Raw genomic sequence first — 12,636 nt, 5'->3', positions numbered from 1 at the left:
TCACAAATGATGTGTCCACTGCACCCCCAACCCCGTTCCAGAATTCTGCGCCCACAGTACTTCCACGACTAACAAATTCAATTGAATGTGGACAAAGTCAAGCCTTGGCGTTCAGTGTCTCTCTCTCTCTCTCTCTTCCTGGGCAGGAAACAAGGTTAAGTATCTTAACGAGCATGTCGTCCAGCTGTAGCTCCACAAGGCAAAGTAGCAGGTAGAGTTCAGCACCCGGGTATCGAGTATCAGCACCTGAGGGGGGGGGCCACAGAGGGGGTTTAACCTGTTTCCTCCCCAAGTGAGGTCGCGTCTCTCATTGTGGGATCAAGCTCTTTGCTTCTTTGCTGTGGCCCCGAGCTTAACACCTTGTCCATACATCTTGTTATGCGTCTCCTCTTCGGGTTGTGAAAAGATGTTCACCACGCTGACGTCGGCTCGCACCCACAAAAGCCCTCAAGAAGCCTGTTGATTCTTAAGTGCGTAACAGCCCAAAAGTCAAATTTAGGAAGTACATGTATTCAAAACAACCACGTAGCTGCTTTAATGTCTGCTAGCTTAATGCTAATGCTCTGTCGTTTGACCGTGTAAATTGCTCAGTGGTTAGATGAGAGTCGAGTAACAAGCACAAACACTAGCAGCTTTCGCCGTATTTCTCTTCCGCCTCGAGAATTTTCTGCTACACTGACAATTTTTCCCCTCCCCGTATTCACGGCCCACTAGCAACCTTTCACCTTCCTGCTATTCAAGAAAGTCTTCAGGACTTTTTGCGTTATCTGGCTTCTATTTTCCTCCTCCTCTAGCTCCACTTTAGCCTGTGTTTTACTCACTTGCAAGCACTTTTACTTGCTGGCAGATGTGACTTAACTTGCACTGAAAGCCATATAGGTTAAATCTGGGCGGGCGTGTGGGTGTGTTGCGTGTCCTCAATTGCTCCTTTTGTAGGAATTACACATCATTATGTACTTCAGCCCTCAGGCTATGTAATCACACGCAAAAAAATCCAAATTTTCCTTCTGATTTGTAATGTTGACAAAAGCTGTCATACATTAGCTTTACATTATGGCCATAGAACTCCGTATAGCTCAGTGGCCTCGTTGTAAAGCATAGGTGTCAAACTCCGGTCCTGGAGGGGCGCAGTCCTGCAGGTTTTGGCTGTTTCCCTTCTCCAACACACCTGATACACGATCAGCTCATCAGCAAGCTCTGCATAAGCCTGATAACGATCCTGCTGATTGGAATCAGCTTGTGTTGGAAGAGGGAAACCTCCAAAACCCTGCACGACTACGGCCCTCCAGGACCGGAGTTTGGCACTTATGTTGCAGAGCAGAGGTCCCCAACCCTGTTCCCCGAGCGCATGCCCCTGCTGCTGCTCACCGCTCCCTCAGTGGATGGGTCAAATGCGGAGAACCAATTTCACCCCACTTAGATGGGCGTGACAATCAGTGGCACTTATAATAACATACAAATCAAAATGAAGCTAATACTTTTGAAAAAAATCATGTAGAAATTAGAGGTGAATGTCATTTTCCCCAGTTTTCATTTCCTGGTTGGTTAGCTAAGGTTACGCCCTCTTACTGGCCAGTGGCGACTACGTGCCAAATGGAAAACAGGCGCAAGAGTTGCTGGCAACGTGGAGGTGGAAGAGTTGCTTGTGGAACAGGAAAATCTCGAGACAAGAGCGTGTGTAAAACAAAAAGGCACATCACAAAACCATTGGCTGCAGGAATTGTGTCGAACTTGCTATCCTGATGCGTTTCTGTGCTTTTGTCGGTAGGAACACATTGTTACTTCGTCAAAGCCGATCCAAAGTGACTTTCCCAGCCAATGATTGCATTCCAGGCCGTGAAGGTAATTTGCTACCTGCGGCTACATCATCATCCTCTTCATCGCTGTGTTCCTTGCACCTCCCTCCAATTATTTTGCACTCCATCCAATTATTTTGCACTCCATCCGTTGGCACTTTGTGGCAGGAACACGAACGAATCTCAACAGACAAAACGTCTTTAATTGTCATTCGGAATGACTTGATAAACAACTTGTTTAACTCGTGTGCTGCCAATGCTCCTATTGGTCGGACCCACAAAATGTTTGCACCAGCGGATTCACCTATTCGCTGATTTAAAAATAATAATAATAATCTGCTAGTTACTCCTGGATTTTTCCGCTCCTCTAGTAACACTCCGCCCTGTTTTCCACTTTGATAGTAAATCTTCTACTTTTTTCTTCTCCTGACTTTCTGTCTCCAAAGTCATCGGCCTTTTTTGTTGTTAGCAGGTCTTCTTCCTCTGGATTTTCTGCCCTCTAGCAACTTTTCTGCCTCTGTTTTTCTGTTTTCATGAATCACTAGCAACTCTTTTATAAATACTACCAATCTGCTGCCCACTCAGGGTTTTCTTAAATTTTCCCACCAAATTCCGACATAATTCCTCATTTATAAAAAAAAAAATTGTGACTGTTCTAACTGGGGCAGTAACCTTGTGCGCAAAGGTACGAATCCAAGGTTATGTGTTATGAAATAATTGCTGAGTAAGCGCGGCTAAGGTGGGGCGACCCGTAAAACGAAACGCTGCTCGGTGTTTATTGGTCGTCCTCGTCTGGGCTTTTGTGTTCGGGGGCCAGCCAGAGGGGAATTCAGGGTGTGTAGCGGCCTACATAGTCGGGAGGCTCCGCGGATTTGACGCTTCTCCAAGTGGCCGCGTTCACCTAAAACGCCTCCAGACACAACATTGACAGCTGCTATGTGTGTGCGTGTGTGAAATGTGCGCGTATACCTGTGTGTGTGTGTGCGAGCGTGTTTCCATATCTGTGCGTGTGATAAATAAAGCCAGCGTGTGTCACATACTGTGTCCCCGCACACGTTGCCTCGTTCACACTTACTGCATCGACAACACATGCAACCACAATGGTGGCGCCGCTAGCCCGTTAGCAACCGGCGCTAACCCCCTGACAGCTGGAACGTGTTTACCAAACAAGCAAGCAAAATGGCCTCCTCCCGCGAAAAGGGCTTTGCAGGTATTTGCGGCCGCTAGAATTTGTTTTATGCGACGCGCCTTCAACATCCTGGCGCGGACGTCTGGCCAGGGCCGTTCCAGGTCGCCTCTCGCGGTCCCTGTCGCATTCCCGCTTCTCACATTCCCGACAAATTCCGCTACCGGACGAACCTTGGCCTCCCGCGGAACCCTAGCAACCGCATCCAGGATTGCCAGACGGTGGCCATTTTGGTATTTTTCGTATTTGATTTGCAGCAAATTTCATTGCGCCAAGATCTCCTTTTTTTGTTTGTTTTTGTTGAAGAAGATTAAGGATTTTCGTAGTAGAGAGGGAACCACAGAGGCAGAGCATGAAAACACATGGAGACAGAACCGTTTAGCCCTTTAGAAAAAGAGTTGCTAACGGAACAGCATAGAACAGCTAGAAAACGGGCAAAGGAGTTGCTAGCGGATCAGGAAAAAAATGGAGGCGGAACAGTTAAATTGTTAGAAAAAGATGAGTTGCAAGTAGCCTACAGTACGTTGAAGAGTTGCTAATGGAATGGAAGGCAGCAAGAGAAGCTGCTAGTGGAGAAAAGACAAAGCAAAATAATTGATAGCCAAGTAGGAAAACGCGGAGTGGAGCAGTTTAGCTCTGAAGGAAATCAATAGTTCCTTGCAGAGCAGAAAATCGACAAAAGTTGCAAGTGGAGCAGCAAAATATGTCGGGGATTTGCTAAAGGAACATAAAACAGGCAGAAGAGCTGCCAGTGAGCATTCAACCTGCACATTCCACAATATGTAAAGATGCACTTCACCTTACGACCAGCAGGGGGACTCAACAGTCCTTCACTCCCATGCACGTCTCCCATCTACATTTTTTTCCTTCACTTTATTGAACATTTCTATAAACATACACTAGTAGAGGATGTCACACCTAAACATGGCGTCAATATAAAAAAACAAAAATGTATATTAAAATAAAACAAACTGGGGATTCTTGCACATCACGTCACTTAAAATCAAAGAGCAGCGTATGCATCAAAAAATCTAAAAAATAAATACTGTTCAATATTGGCACTTGTTTTCCTTGCATATTTGTTTCTCTCCCACGTCAAGCATACAAAAAACAACTTAATATCAGCAATAAATCCTTGAAAGTTCTTCCACTTAGCACGCTGTTCTACAACACAATTCTATCCCAAATTTTGACATGGAAAAGTCTTAAAAATGCTAAAGTTACTGCAACGTGTCATTTTACTGACTTTATACAGTCAAATGTTTGTAAAGCTTTATGTTGCTGTAATGTATGTAAACATTATTTTTAGCGTTTTAATAAAATTATGTTGATTAAGGTTTATTTTACAAATAATTTAGACTTGACCTCCATACATCATAAATAAGTCAGATTTGAACTACACAGTGGGCATTACTTTATTTTGAAATGGCTTGGTCCAAAACATAAAAAAGCCCAAAACGGGTCACAAAATACCACCTAGGGGATGATTATTAAAATTGAGTTTTTTTTTATTTTTCTTTAATGGGCTTCACCTTATTAATTTCTTTAATTTTACAAAGAAATGAAGTGTCTGTTGTCAACAACTTATCTGGATGCAGTGGATGTACAGTCCAGTGCATGCGGGAGGACAGGGACATCTGGTGAAACCGGAGCGGCACAGCTGTTGCCCGTCTCGCTCTCAAATGTTGCCTGTGCCAACGTACAACATGCCAGCCATATCCACGTTGCGTATTTGGCAAGTAGCGGGAGGGAGGTCGGAGGGATTGTTGCTGCTGGGTAGAGTGAGGGAGAGAGTGTGAGGGAGAGTGCCAAGCAGCACCACGCCCCGGCCAAAGGTCAGCATGCTCGGGGGGGGGGGGGGGGGGGTTGACTGGTTTAAGGGGGCCCCAATCAAGAGCGGGACATCTTAACCTTGCACCTAAAATGCCATCTCGTTGCGAGCAAACTGGACCTGCGGCTATTAACATAAATGATGACAGCATCAGAAAAAAAAATCACATCACCATAGTTGTAGCTTATGTTAAAAAAATAAAAGAAAAACAAAAAACACGTTTTATACTTGATGACATATGACATAAGTATCAGATGAACTTTAAAGGGGATGTCAACCTAAACTCTTTACAATGATATGTTCTATTAAGCCCCACATGTCTAAACACCACATTCTGATTAAAATTGCGTTTGTGGAATATGAGTTTAAGTAGCAAAATCCACCCATTTTTATCCATGTCAGGTACATGATATTTTTTTTTATCTATTGTTGAATAATATTTGTAATCATGAGTATTTAATGTATGAGTTTTAAAAATATTTTGTTTCTATATTTAATCTAATTAGTCTATTTAGTCTTTTAGTATTTTAATAGCATTTATTTCATGACATCTTTTTTTATGTGTTAGTAGTTTTTAATTATTTAATGACTTATGTTGATTAATATATTTCTTAGAATGGGCAATTATTGAATGTTTTTTTATTCTGTCTATTCAATGCTATTTTCCTTAACAATGTTATATATATTTTTTTTTTTCTGGATTTTTAAAATAATTTCGGCTTTAAAAAAATATATATTAATGGCCTTTTTATTTAATAATGCCGCCACGAAAAACGCTTTCCTGTAGAATCAATGGCTTTAACTATAGAGGACAAAAACTGCCAAAATTAAAAATAAATAAATGACTAAATAAATGAATAAAAGTGAATATAAAAACAGAACAATTCATTCATTTATTTATTTTAAATTTTGGCAGTTGTGGTCCTCCATATTGAACGAGATACATTTTAACCCTAACCTCTTAAACATAGAGATTGTTCGCTATGTTAGGGTTCGTACAATGGCCGTATCGTGATATGCATGGAATATAGCACAACAAAACCCCTACTTTTACCCTGAAAGTTGTCCCGATCGCGTTCCTATTGGTCGGACAGCGTATACATTCCAGCGGCTCTGATGTGCCACTTGTTCATGCGCAACGTGATTTAAAGCACAGCCTTTGGACTCGTGTTTCATTTGGATGGCTGCAATCTATTCAGCGACTTCTTCTCACGTTGTTTTGATAACTGTGACGACGTGTTGTTTTGAAAAGGCCTCACTCGATGAAAGATTGCTTTCTTTTCTTCACCCGATGACTCTCTGTGTGTGTGTGTGCGAGAGAGAGAGAGAGAGAGAGAGAGAGAGAGAGAGCTGTTCCTCACATAACACAAGTAAAATGCGGCATACTGAGAACAAAAGAAAATAAAAATACACTCAACTCACGTGTCGGACACGGCACGTCGTTTCAAGCCGACGTGTCCTTAAAGAGGATGAAGCTGCCTTTTAGGGACGCGTTTATGGTTGTTGGCACGTTGCCACCTCGCAAGGAAGCCTAAGCCGACTTTGAATGGTCGTCCTACATGGAGAGAGAGAGGGGAAAAAAATGAGTTTACGAACGCATTCCAGACCTGCAGATTAGCTGGGGGGGAGGTGTTTAGGGGTTAAGGCTAAAGGCTAGAGCGAAGGTTAAGGGGAAGGACGTTTAGGATTTCACTTTAGGGGCAATCTTGAGGGGCGGGAGGGAGTTTATGGCATAAGGATAGGTAAGGGTTAGGAGTGTGTTTTTAGAGGTAAGAGTCGGCGCTAGAAGAGGTTTGGCCATAAGCGACAGACGGCAATCGGAGGAGTAGGTTCAGGTTTTGCGGGTATAGGCTCAGTTTTGGAGTAAATTTAAGGATGAAGTGTGAGAATTGCACATGTCCGACTAAGGTTCAGAGATAGAAGTCACATTTGAAGGATTCAGGTTTAGGACTGCAGTTAATGAGTTAGGTCAAGGTACAAAAGGGGGTTTAAGGCATTTATGGTTAGGAGGATGGTTTAGATTGAGGACTAAGGGTCAGGGATGGAAGTCAGTTGACGGTGTTGGGGTTTAGGAGTGCGGTCGTGTAAGAATCACGGATTGGAGGGGGTTGGGATTGAGGTAAGACTTAGAAGTAGACTCTCCAGAAAAAAAAGAAGTAGACTTCAGAAGTAAATGAAGGGTTTACAGTTTACGTGTTCGCTTCAGGGTTAGAAATGCATTCGACTTTGGGTAGATTTTAGCGTTATAGTTCACGGGTAGGAGAGAAGCTTAGAAAGAAACGACTGCTCTGCTTGCAGTTTGGGGTTTTGGGCTCGAAATACATTTAAGATGTGATGTGTAGGAGTTAGGAGGCTTACGGTTCAAGAACAGAAGCATACATGTCAACCCTAATTTGGTCCCACCTGTATTACAAACCCATAAAATCCTTATTTTCCCATAAAAATCCTTATGTCAGTTTTATCAATACTAAAGCTGTTTCATGCAATAACATTAATCTTACCTTACTTTCTTTCTTATATGAAGACATTGACAGTATCTTGTTCCAAATGACATTTTATTGCACAAAGAAAAAACAGATTTCTAAATATCACAGGGACGGTTGACTTTTTTGTTGCTTCACATTTCTCTCGTGCAACTTTGATTTCAAATGTTCTTTGACATCGTAAATGCCAGATGCCGCAACCTTAATGTCCCGTCAACAAAGCGAACATGATGCATACTCTTCTCCAAGTTTTGACGGACCAATTACCTTAAATAAATCCGTCCATTCCGAACGAAAACGTCCGGTGTATCTTGTTTTTTTGGCCGGCCTGTCCCCCATTTTCTCAACCACTGCGAACGACTCGCAATTTTCGCGCTAACACAAATTTCTTAACTGCGCATGTCAGGAAACTGTTAGAAGTCTCGCGCGATAGACGAGATTTTGTGACCGGTTGTTGTTTAAATCGAGCTTATGCACACGTGTAGCACGTAGCCGACAGTAAATACTAAATAAATTTAAAAAGGGTAAGCAATATATACTAATATTATTATTTTCATGAAAACAGTTAAATCCGTATTCATTTCCAAATACGCCCGTATGCTTTTGCAACACTTAAAAATCCGTAAGAAATACGGACAAACCTTATGGGTTGACATGTATGCAGAAGTAAGTTTATGTTGCGAAGAGGTTGGAGTTCGGTTTAGAAGTAACGTTTGCAATACAAGTATAGGAAGTTATGCAAATTATTTTCAAGACAAATTGAAGGGATGGAAGTGCAGTAAGTCTACGGTTTTAATGTAATGTTCAGGGATTGAAGTAGAGGAAAGGTTCTGGAGTAGAAGTTGAAGGTGGTGAGAAGGGTTAGGAGGTTTCATTACGGGAAACAAGATGAACCGGTTAAGAGATAAGGTTAGGAGTGAGGGGTAGTTAGTTCCGGGTTAGAAGTAAGTTTAGTTTGGGTTTTGCCTTTTAGGGTGTCAGGTTCAGCCATTGGCATAAGTTTAAGGTTAGGGATAATGTTGAGTCCCTTGGGTTGGGTGTTCACTGAGTGACTTGTGACCAGGGTTCAAAGTAAATTGGAGGTGTTAAGAGTTAAGGTCTAGACTTCAGGGTCAGGTTCAGGGGTAGGAGTGAAGTTCGTGAAGGGAAAGAGTTAGAAAAAGATTGGCAAGGCTGTTTTCTCCTTTTGTCTGGCACGTATTGCAACACTTTCCGGGTGACTGGAAAGCGTTGGGATGGGGCGGGGCCCAAAGGGAGCAATTTTGCGTGTCGGCAGATTACATGGAAAAACTGACTGATGACACATTCATCACATTTTCCGCCCTTCACACACACACACAGCATACGGGGAAAAAAAAAATCAGGTGGGAATAGCGAGCGACGCTAAGTGTTCATTATGTGCCACCGGATCCTTTTCATCGGTGACCTCCCGTCATGAGGGAAAGTTCAGGGGTTTGTCATCGGGTCCCTCCCGAGATCATTTGCTATGACTTGGTGTGTGCGAGTGCCTGTCAGGAGGATGCGTGCTTGACATGATTGGTGAGTGTGTGCTATGGAGAGCCGGATCTGCAGGGTGCCCCGGGGGGCCTCCACAAACCAGTTCTGCAGGCTTCTTAGTTGGTCTGCAGATTGTGATTTGAAGACTGTTTAAATGGCAAATCGACTTAAACTAAGAAATGTTTTTTAGTCCACTGATGGAGCAAACAGCCATTCCTGGGCATCCTTCATCCAGCCTTGCCCAGGAATGGCGTCGCTACATCAGTGGACCGCAACACGATTGTACGGCTTTTATAGTAAGACGAGATGAGCGGAAACGTCGCCGGCAGCCCGGCAGCACCGTCCCCGGACAAATGAACAGATGCGCCGGTCCGATCCCCGAAGCTTGTCGCCGACAGATTGACATGTGACGTTACGCCGCAGGAAGCTGGCTCTCTACCTGACACAGCTAACATTCCGACGCGGGATCGGCTTTCGCGTGCGCTCATAGCAATGTCAATTCTCTAAAGCCTGCCAATTAGCGGGCTGACATCAGCCGGCGGGCATGAAGAGGCCTGGCCAAAGCGCAACTAAACACTCGGGGAAATAGAAACAAGTCAAGGTCATTGCAAAATGGTGATTGTGAGGAAAGGCAGACTGGCCAATCACAGCGCAGAACAGAAGTCTGACGTTTGACTTCAATTTTTCAACATTTTCAATATTTTTTGCTCTTAGTTAAACGACTTATTAAATGACTTGTTTGTTTGTTTTTCATATCATTTTGAACCATACACCATCGAATTGCATCCTATCAAATCATAACTGAAGTGTATCCGAATTCCGTCTTTCCGTATTTATACCCTCGCATCCATCTTCTCACCAGCGACCCTGCGGAATGCTTCTCTTTCGTCCCATGCGTCCCACGACATGGACAGCATGTTTTATTTTTAAAGTATGTATCCAGTGACAAAGGACACTTGAACTTCCCCTCGCTTGGATTACACGCGGCCCGGTGTAAGCTCATGCGCGGCGGCTAACGTGTCAGCATTGCGTCGTTGCGCCCTCGGCGAGAAATGCTTTTTAATAGGTTCGGGGCCGGGCCAATGGCAGCCGTGGCCCGAGAGGGCTGTTGCCGGGATACTGCCGAGCGCCGTTGTGCTAAACACCGCTCGGCGACTTTTGCGTCATGCGCTATCTTTCTGAGAGTTTCGAGCGCGGAACGATCGGGTTACCGCGCAGAAGTGCTGAAGCAGGTCGCGGCGGCCAGCTGCTCGCACCGTGTTAAGTATCGGCACCCTTGTCCGAATTCTTGGTCGTTTGCCCCCCCCGCCTAGCCACGTCAGATTAGGGATTAGCGGCAAAGAGAGGATTTGAACTGAGTTAGCGTTAGCTTCACGTCTAAATTCCAGCACAAAATGGCAAAAAACAAAGAGTTTAAGTTTTCAAATATATATTAAAGGACAGACTTCACAATTGCTTGTTTTTGTGTTTTCATGTTGGTTACATCCCAATATAATTTGTTGAATTACAGTTATAATTCTTTAATAAAAAAATATACACGTTTCCTCCTGTAAACATCAAATGTTTTCCAATTTCGATATTGTAAATGTATAGGATGGTATGCTGAGAAACGTTTCTTGGGAGGAGCAATATGGCGGCGTCGCGACCTCAAAAGTCTCGGCCTATCGGCTATCCCGTCATATATTCAGATCAGTGGGTTTGGCCAACGTGGCGATAGCCGAGCGCTAGTGCTAATAACGCTACGCGTCGGTGGCCATAAATCAATATCCTGACATATCGAAAGCGATCGTCCGCAAGTGCAACCTTGCATTTTTTTTTTGACCGGCCCAACTTTTGCCATCTTCCATGTTAATAAGACCGCGCAAAGTAACTGCAATGGAGAAAAAAACAACAACAAACAATAGTGGCTTAAAACAGGTTCAGTGGTGGATTTTAACGGCATGACTTGTGTTCCTCATATTTGGCAGCGGCTAGAGGAAATCGTGGATTGCGTTTACCCAGAAAAAAAAAGCTCAGTGTCCTTGGAAAGAGAAAAGATAAAAAAAAAAAAAATCCAGTTCTACTTGTTTGTAGAGGAGCGAGTTTTAAGTTTACAGTTTGATGTTTTTGTTTCATTTGCACGACTTGCTGTTTGGCAGCACGGTGAGCTAGCGGTTAGCCTCACATTGAAGGCTATAGACTAGCATGGAAATTGGATGTTAGCATTGATAGCATTTATGTTTAGCTACAAATGAAAGTCCCGCAAACGCCTTATTTTTAATACCATACTTACTTGAGTCCATGACAAATGGTTAGTCAACAACATTCTCGTACACAAACAAAAAACTTTGTTCCCAATGAAGCAAACGACTCCGCCTTTGGATTATCAGACTCTGACTCATCATCTTTTCCCGCCGCAGGCAACGTTCATTTTCCCAAACGTGAGGGAAACTTAGTATCACACGGAAGTGTCGCAGTGTGACAAAATAAAAGTGTATGACACCGTGGGAAATGAGGGGGGAAAACAATACGTATCAAAATTGTCTAGCAGTTTGAGAAAGTGTGTCACGCATAACCTAAGATTTAAACATCAGTTCACTTAAAAAAAAAAAAGATTTTTCTCATTAAAGACCCTAAATACGGTATGTCAAATTGGAGTGAGTTTTTGGAGTGAATCGCATTGGATCTTAATTTTAGTGAATCGCATCGTAGCTTGAGTCGATCGAACGTATCATTCATATCATTATTAGCGGAAGCGCGTCGTAATTGGAGTCAATCAAATGGTATCGTGCTCAGAAAAAACAACGACACAATTTACTTAACTTAAGACGGAATCGTATTGGAACAATTCGTACCACATCATCGTCGGAATGAATCATAATGTTTGGAGTGAATTGTATCATAATTAGAGTGAAATTTAGTGAATCCGATTACTTTGTAATTTAAGTGAATTGTGTCATAATTTGAGTGAATTCTACCAAATTATGATAATAACACAAATGGTATAATGCTGACATTTTAACTGGATTTTGATTCATGAATAGCATTACTGAGATTTTAACAGGATTGTGTCGTTTGAAAATCACATTGACTCGATTTTGACAGGACTTGGTTTTGCATAAATAACATAATGCTGAGGTTTCAACAGGATGTTGTTGTATAAATAACAGTGGTGAGATTTTAGCAGGGTTTTGCTGAGATTTTAACTGGATTAAAAGGAAGTGTTTCATCCATGACACCTTTTGGAGATTCTAATGCAATTTTAGGATTTGTCACATGAATAACGGAGTTGAGATTTGAACAGGACTTTCTTGCTTGAGGAACAACACGTTTCTGGGAGACTTGATTGTATCAATAATGTTACGCTGAGATTTCAACATGATTTATTACGTAAATAACAATGCAGAGATTTGAGCAGGAACTTCTTATTTAAATAACAAAATTTTAACAGGATTTTTATGGAATTTTGTACCATCAATGACATATTTGGAAGATTGCAATACAGTTTTAGGATTCTGTCATATGAATGAAAATGCTGAGATTTTAACAGGATTTTGTTGAGTTTTGATTGAGCTGATGTATATATATTTTACATTCGCAAGCTTTAAGATATGCATAAAATGCTGCTCATGCGCACCTCATATTTTATTTCAGACCTCATTAGCGGGCCAAATAGCCACCATTGTTGCACTTAGCCTTGCTTTTAGCGTATTCCCAGCGAGGATATCGCGTGGGGGGGCTTCGGGGTAACAATGCCGGGTTGCCAGGCAGTTTTAGCGTATAGGCCGTAAATTATCAGCGTTGCATCGGACACTGGCACTTTTGACTCATGTGGATTTCCCCTGCATTAGTCACCCGGTGGAA

At 42.7% G+C, this 12,636-nt stretch overlaps 1 protein-coding gene across 3 annotated transcripts in view; it reads left to right on the top strand.

The window, feature by feature from the left end:
• The first annotated feature begins 23 nt into the window (after nt 1-23).
• The window catches only part of tp63 (tumor protein p63), a 50,163-nt gene continuing 37,550 nt past the window's right edge, over nt 24-12,636 (top strand). The window contains exon 1 of one of the 3 annotated variants that reach the window (XM_077583035.1): nt 24-211. In XM_077583035.1, coding sequence (XP_077439161.1) covers nt 174-211 — 38 coding nt within the window. In that variant the 5' untranslated portion in view covers nt 24-173. Of the gene's footprint in view, nt 212-1,719; nt 1,843-12,636 lie in introns of those variants that run through there. The other 2 variants (XM_077583031.1, XM_077583032.1) reach the window with 2 other exon arrangements.

This window comes from Vanacampus margaritifer, chromosome 13 (genome assembly GCF_051991255.1).
Source record: "Vanacampus margaritifer isolate UIUO_Vmar chromosome 13, RoL_Vmar_1.0, whole genome shotgun sequence".
In the NCBI taxonomy this organism is placed as follows: domain Eukaryota; kingdom Metazoa; phylum Chordata; class Actinopteri; order Syngnathiformes; family Syngnathidae; genus Vanacampus; species Vanacampus margaritifer.
This window is presented reverse-complemented; position numbering and strand designations above follow the sequence as displayed.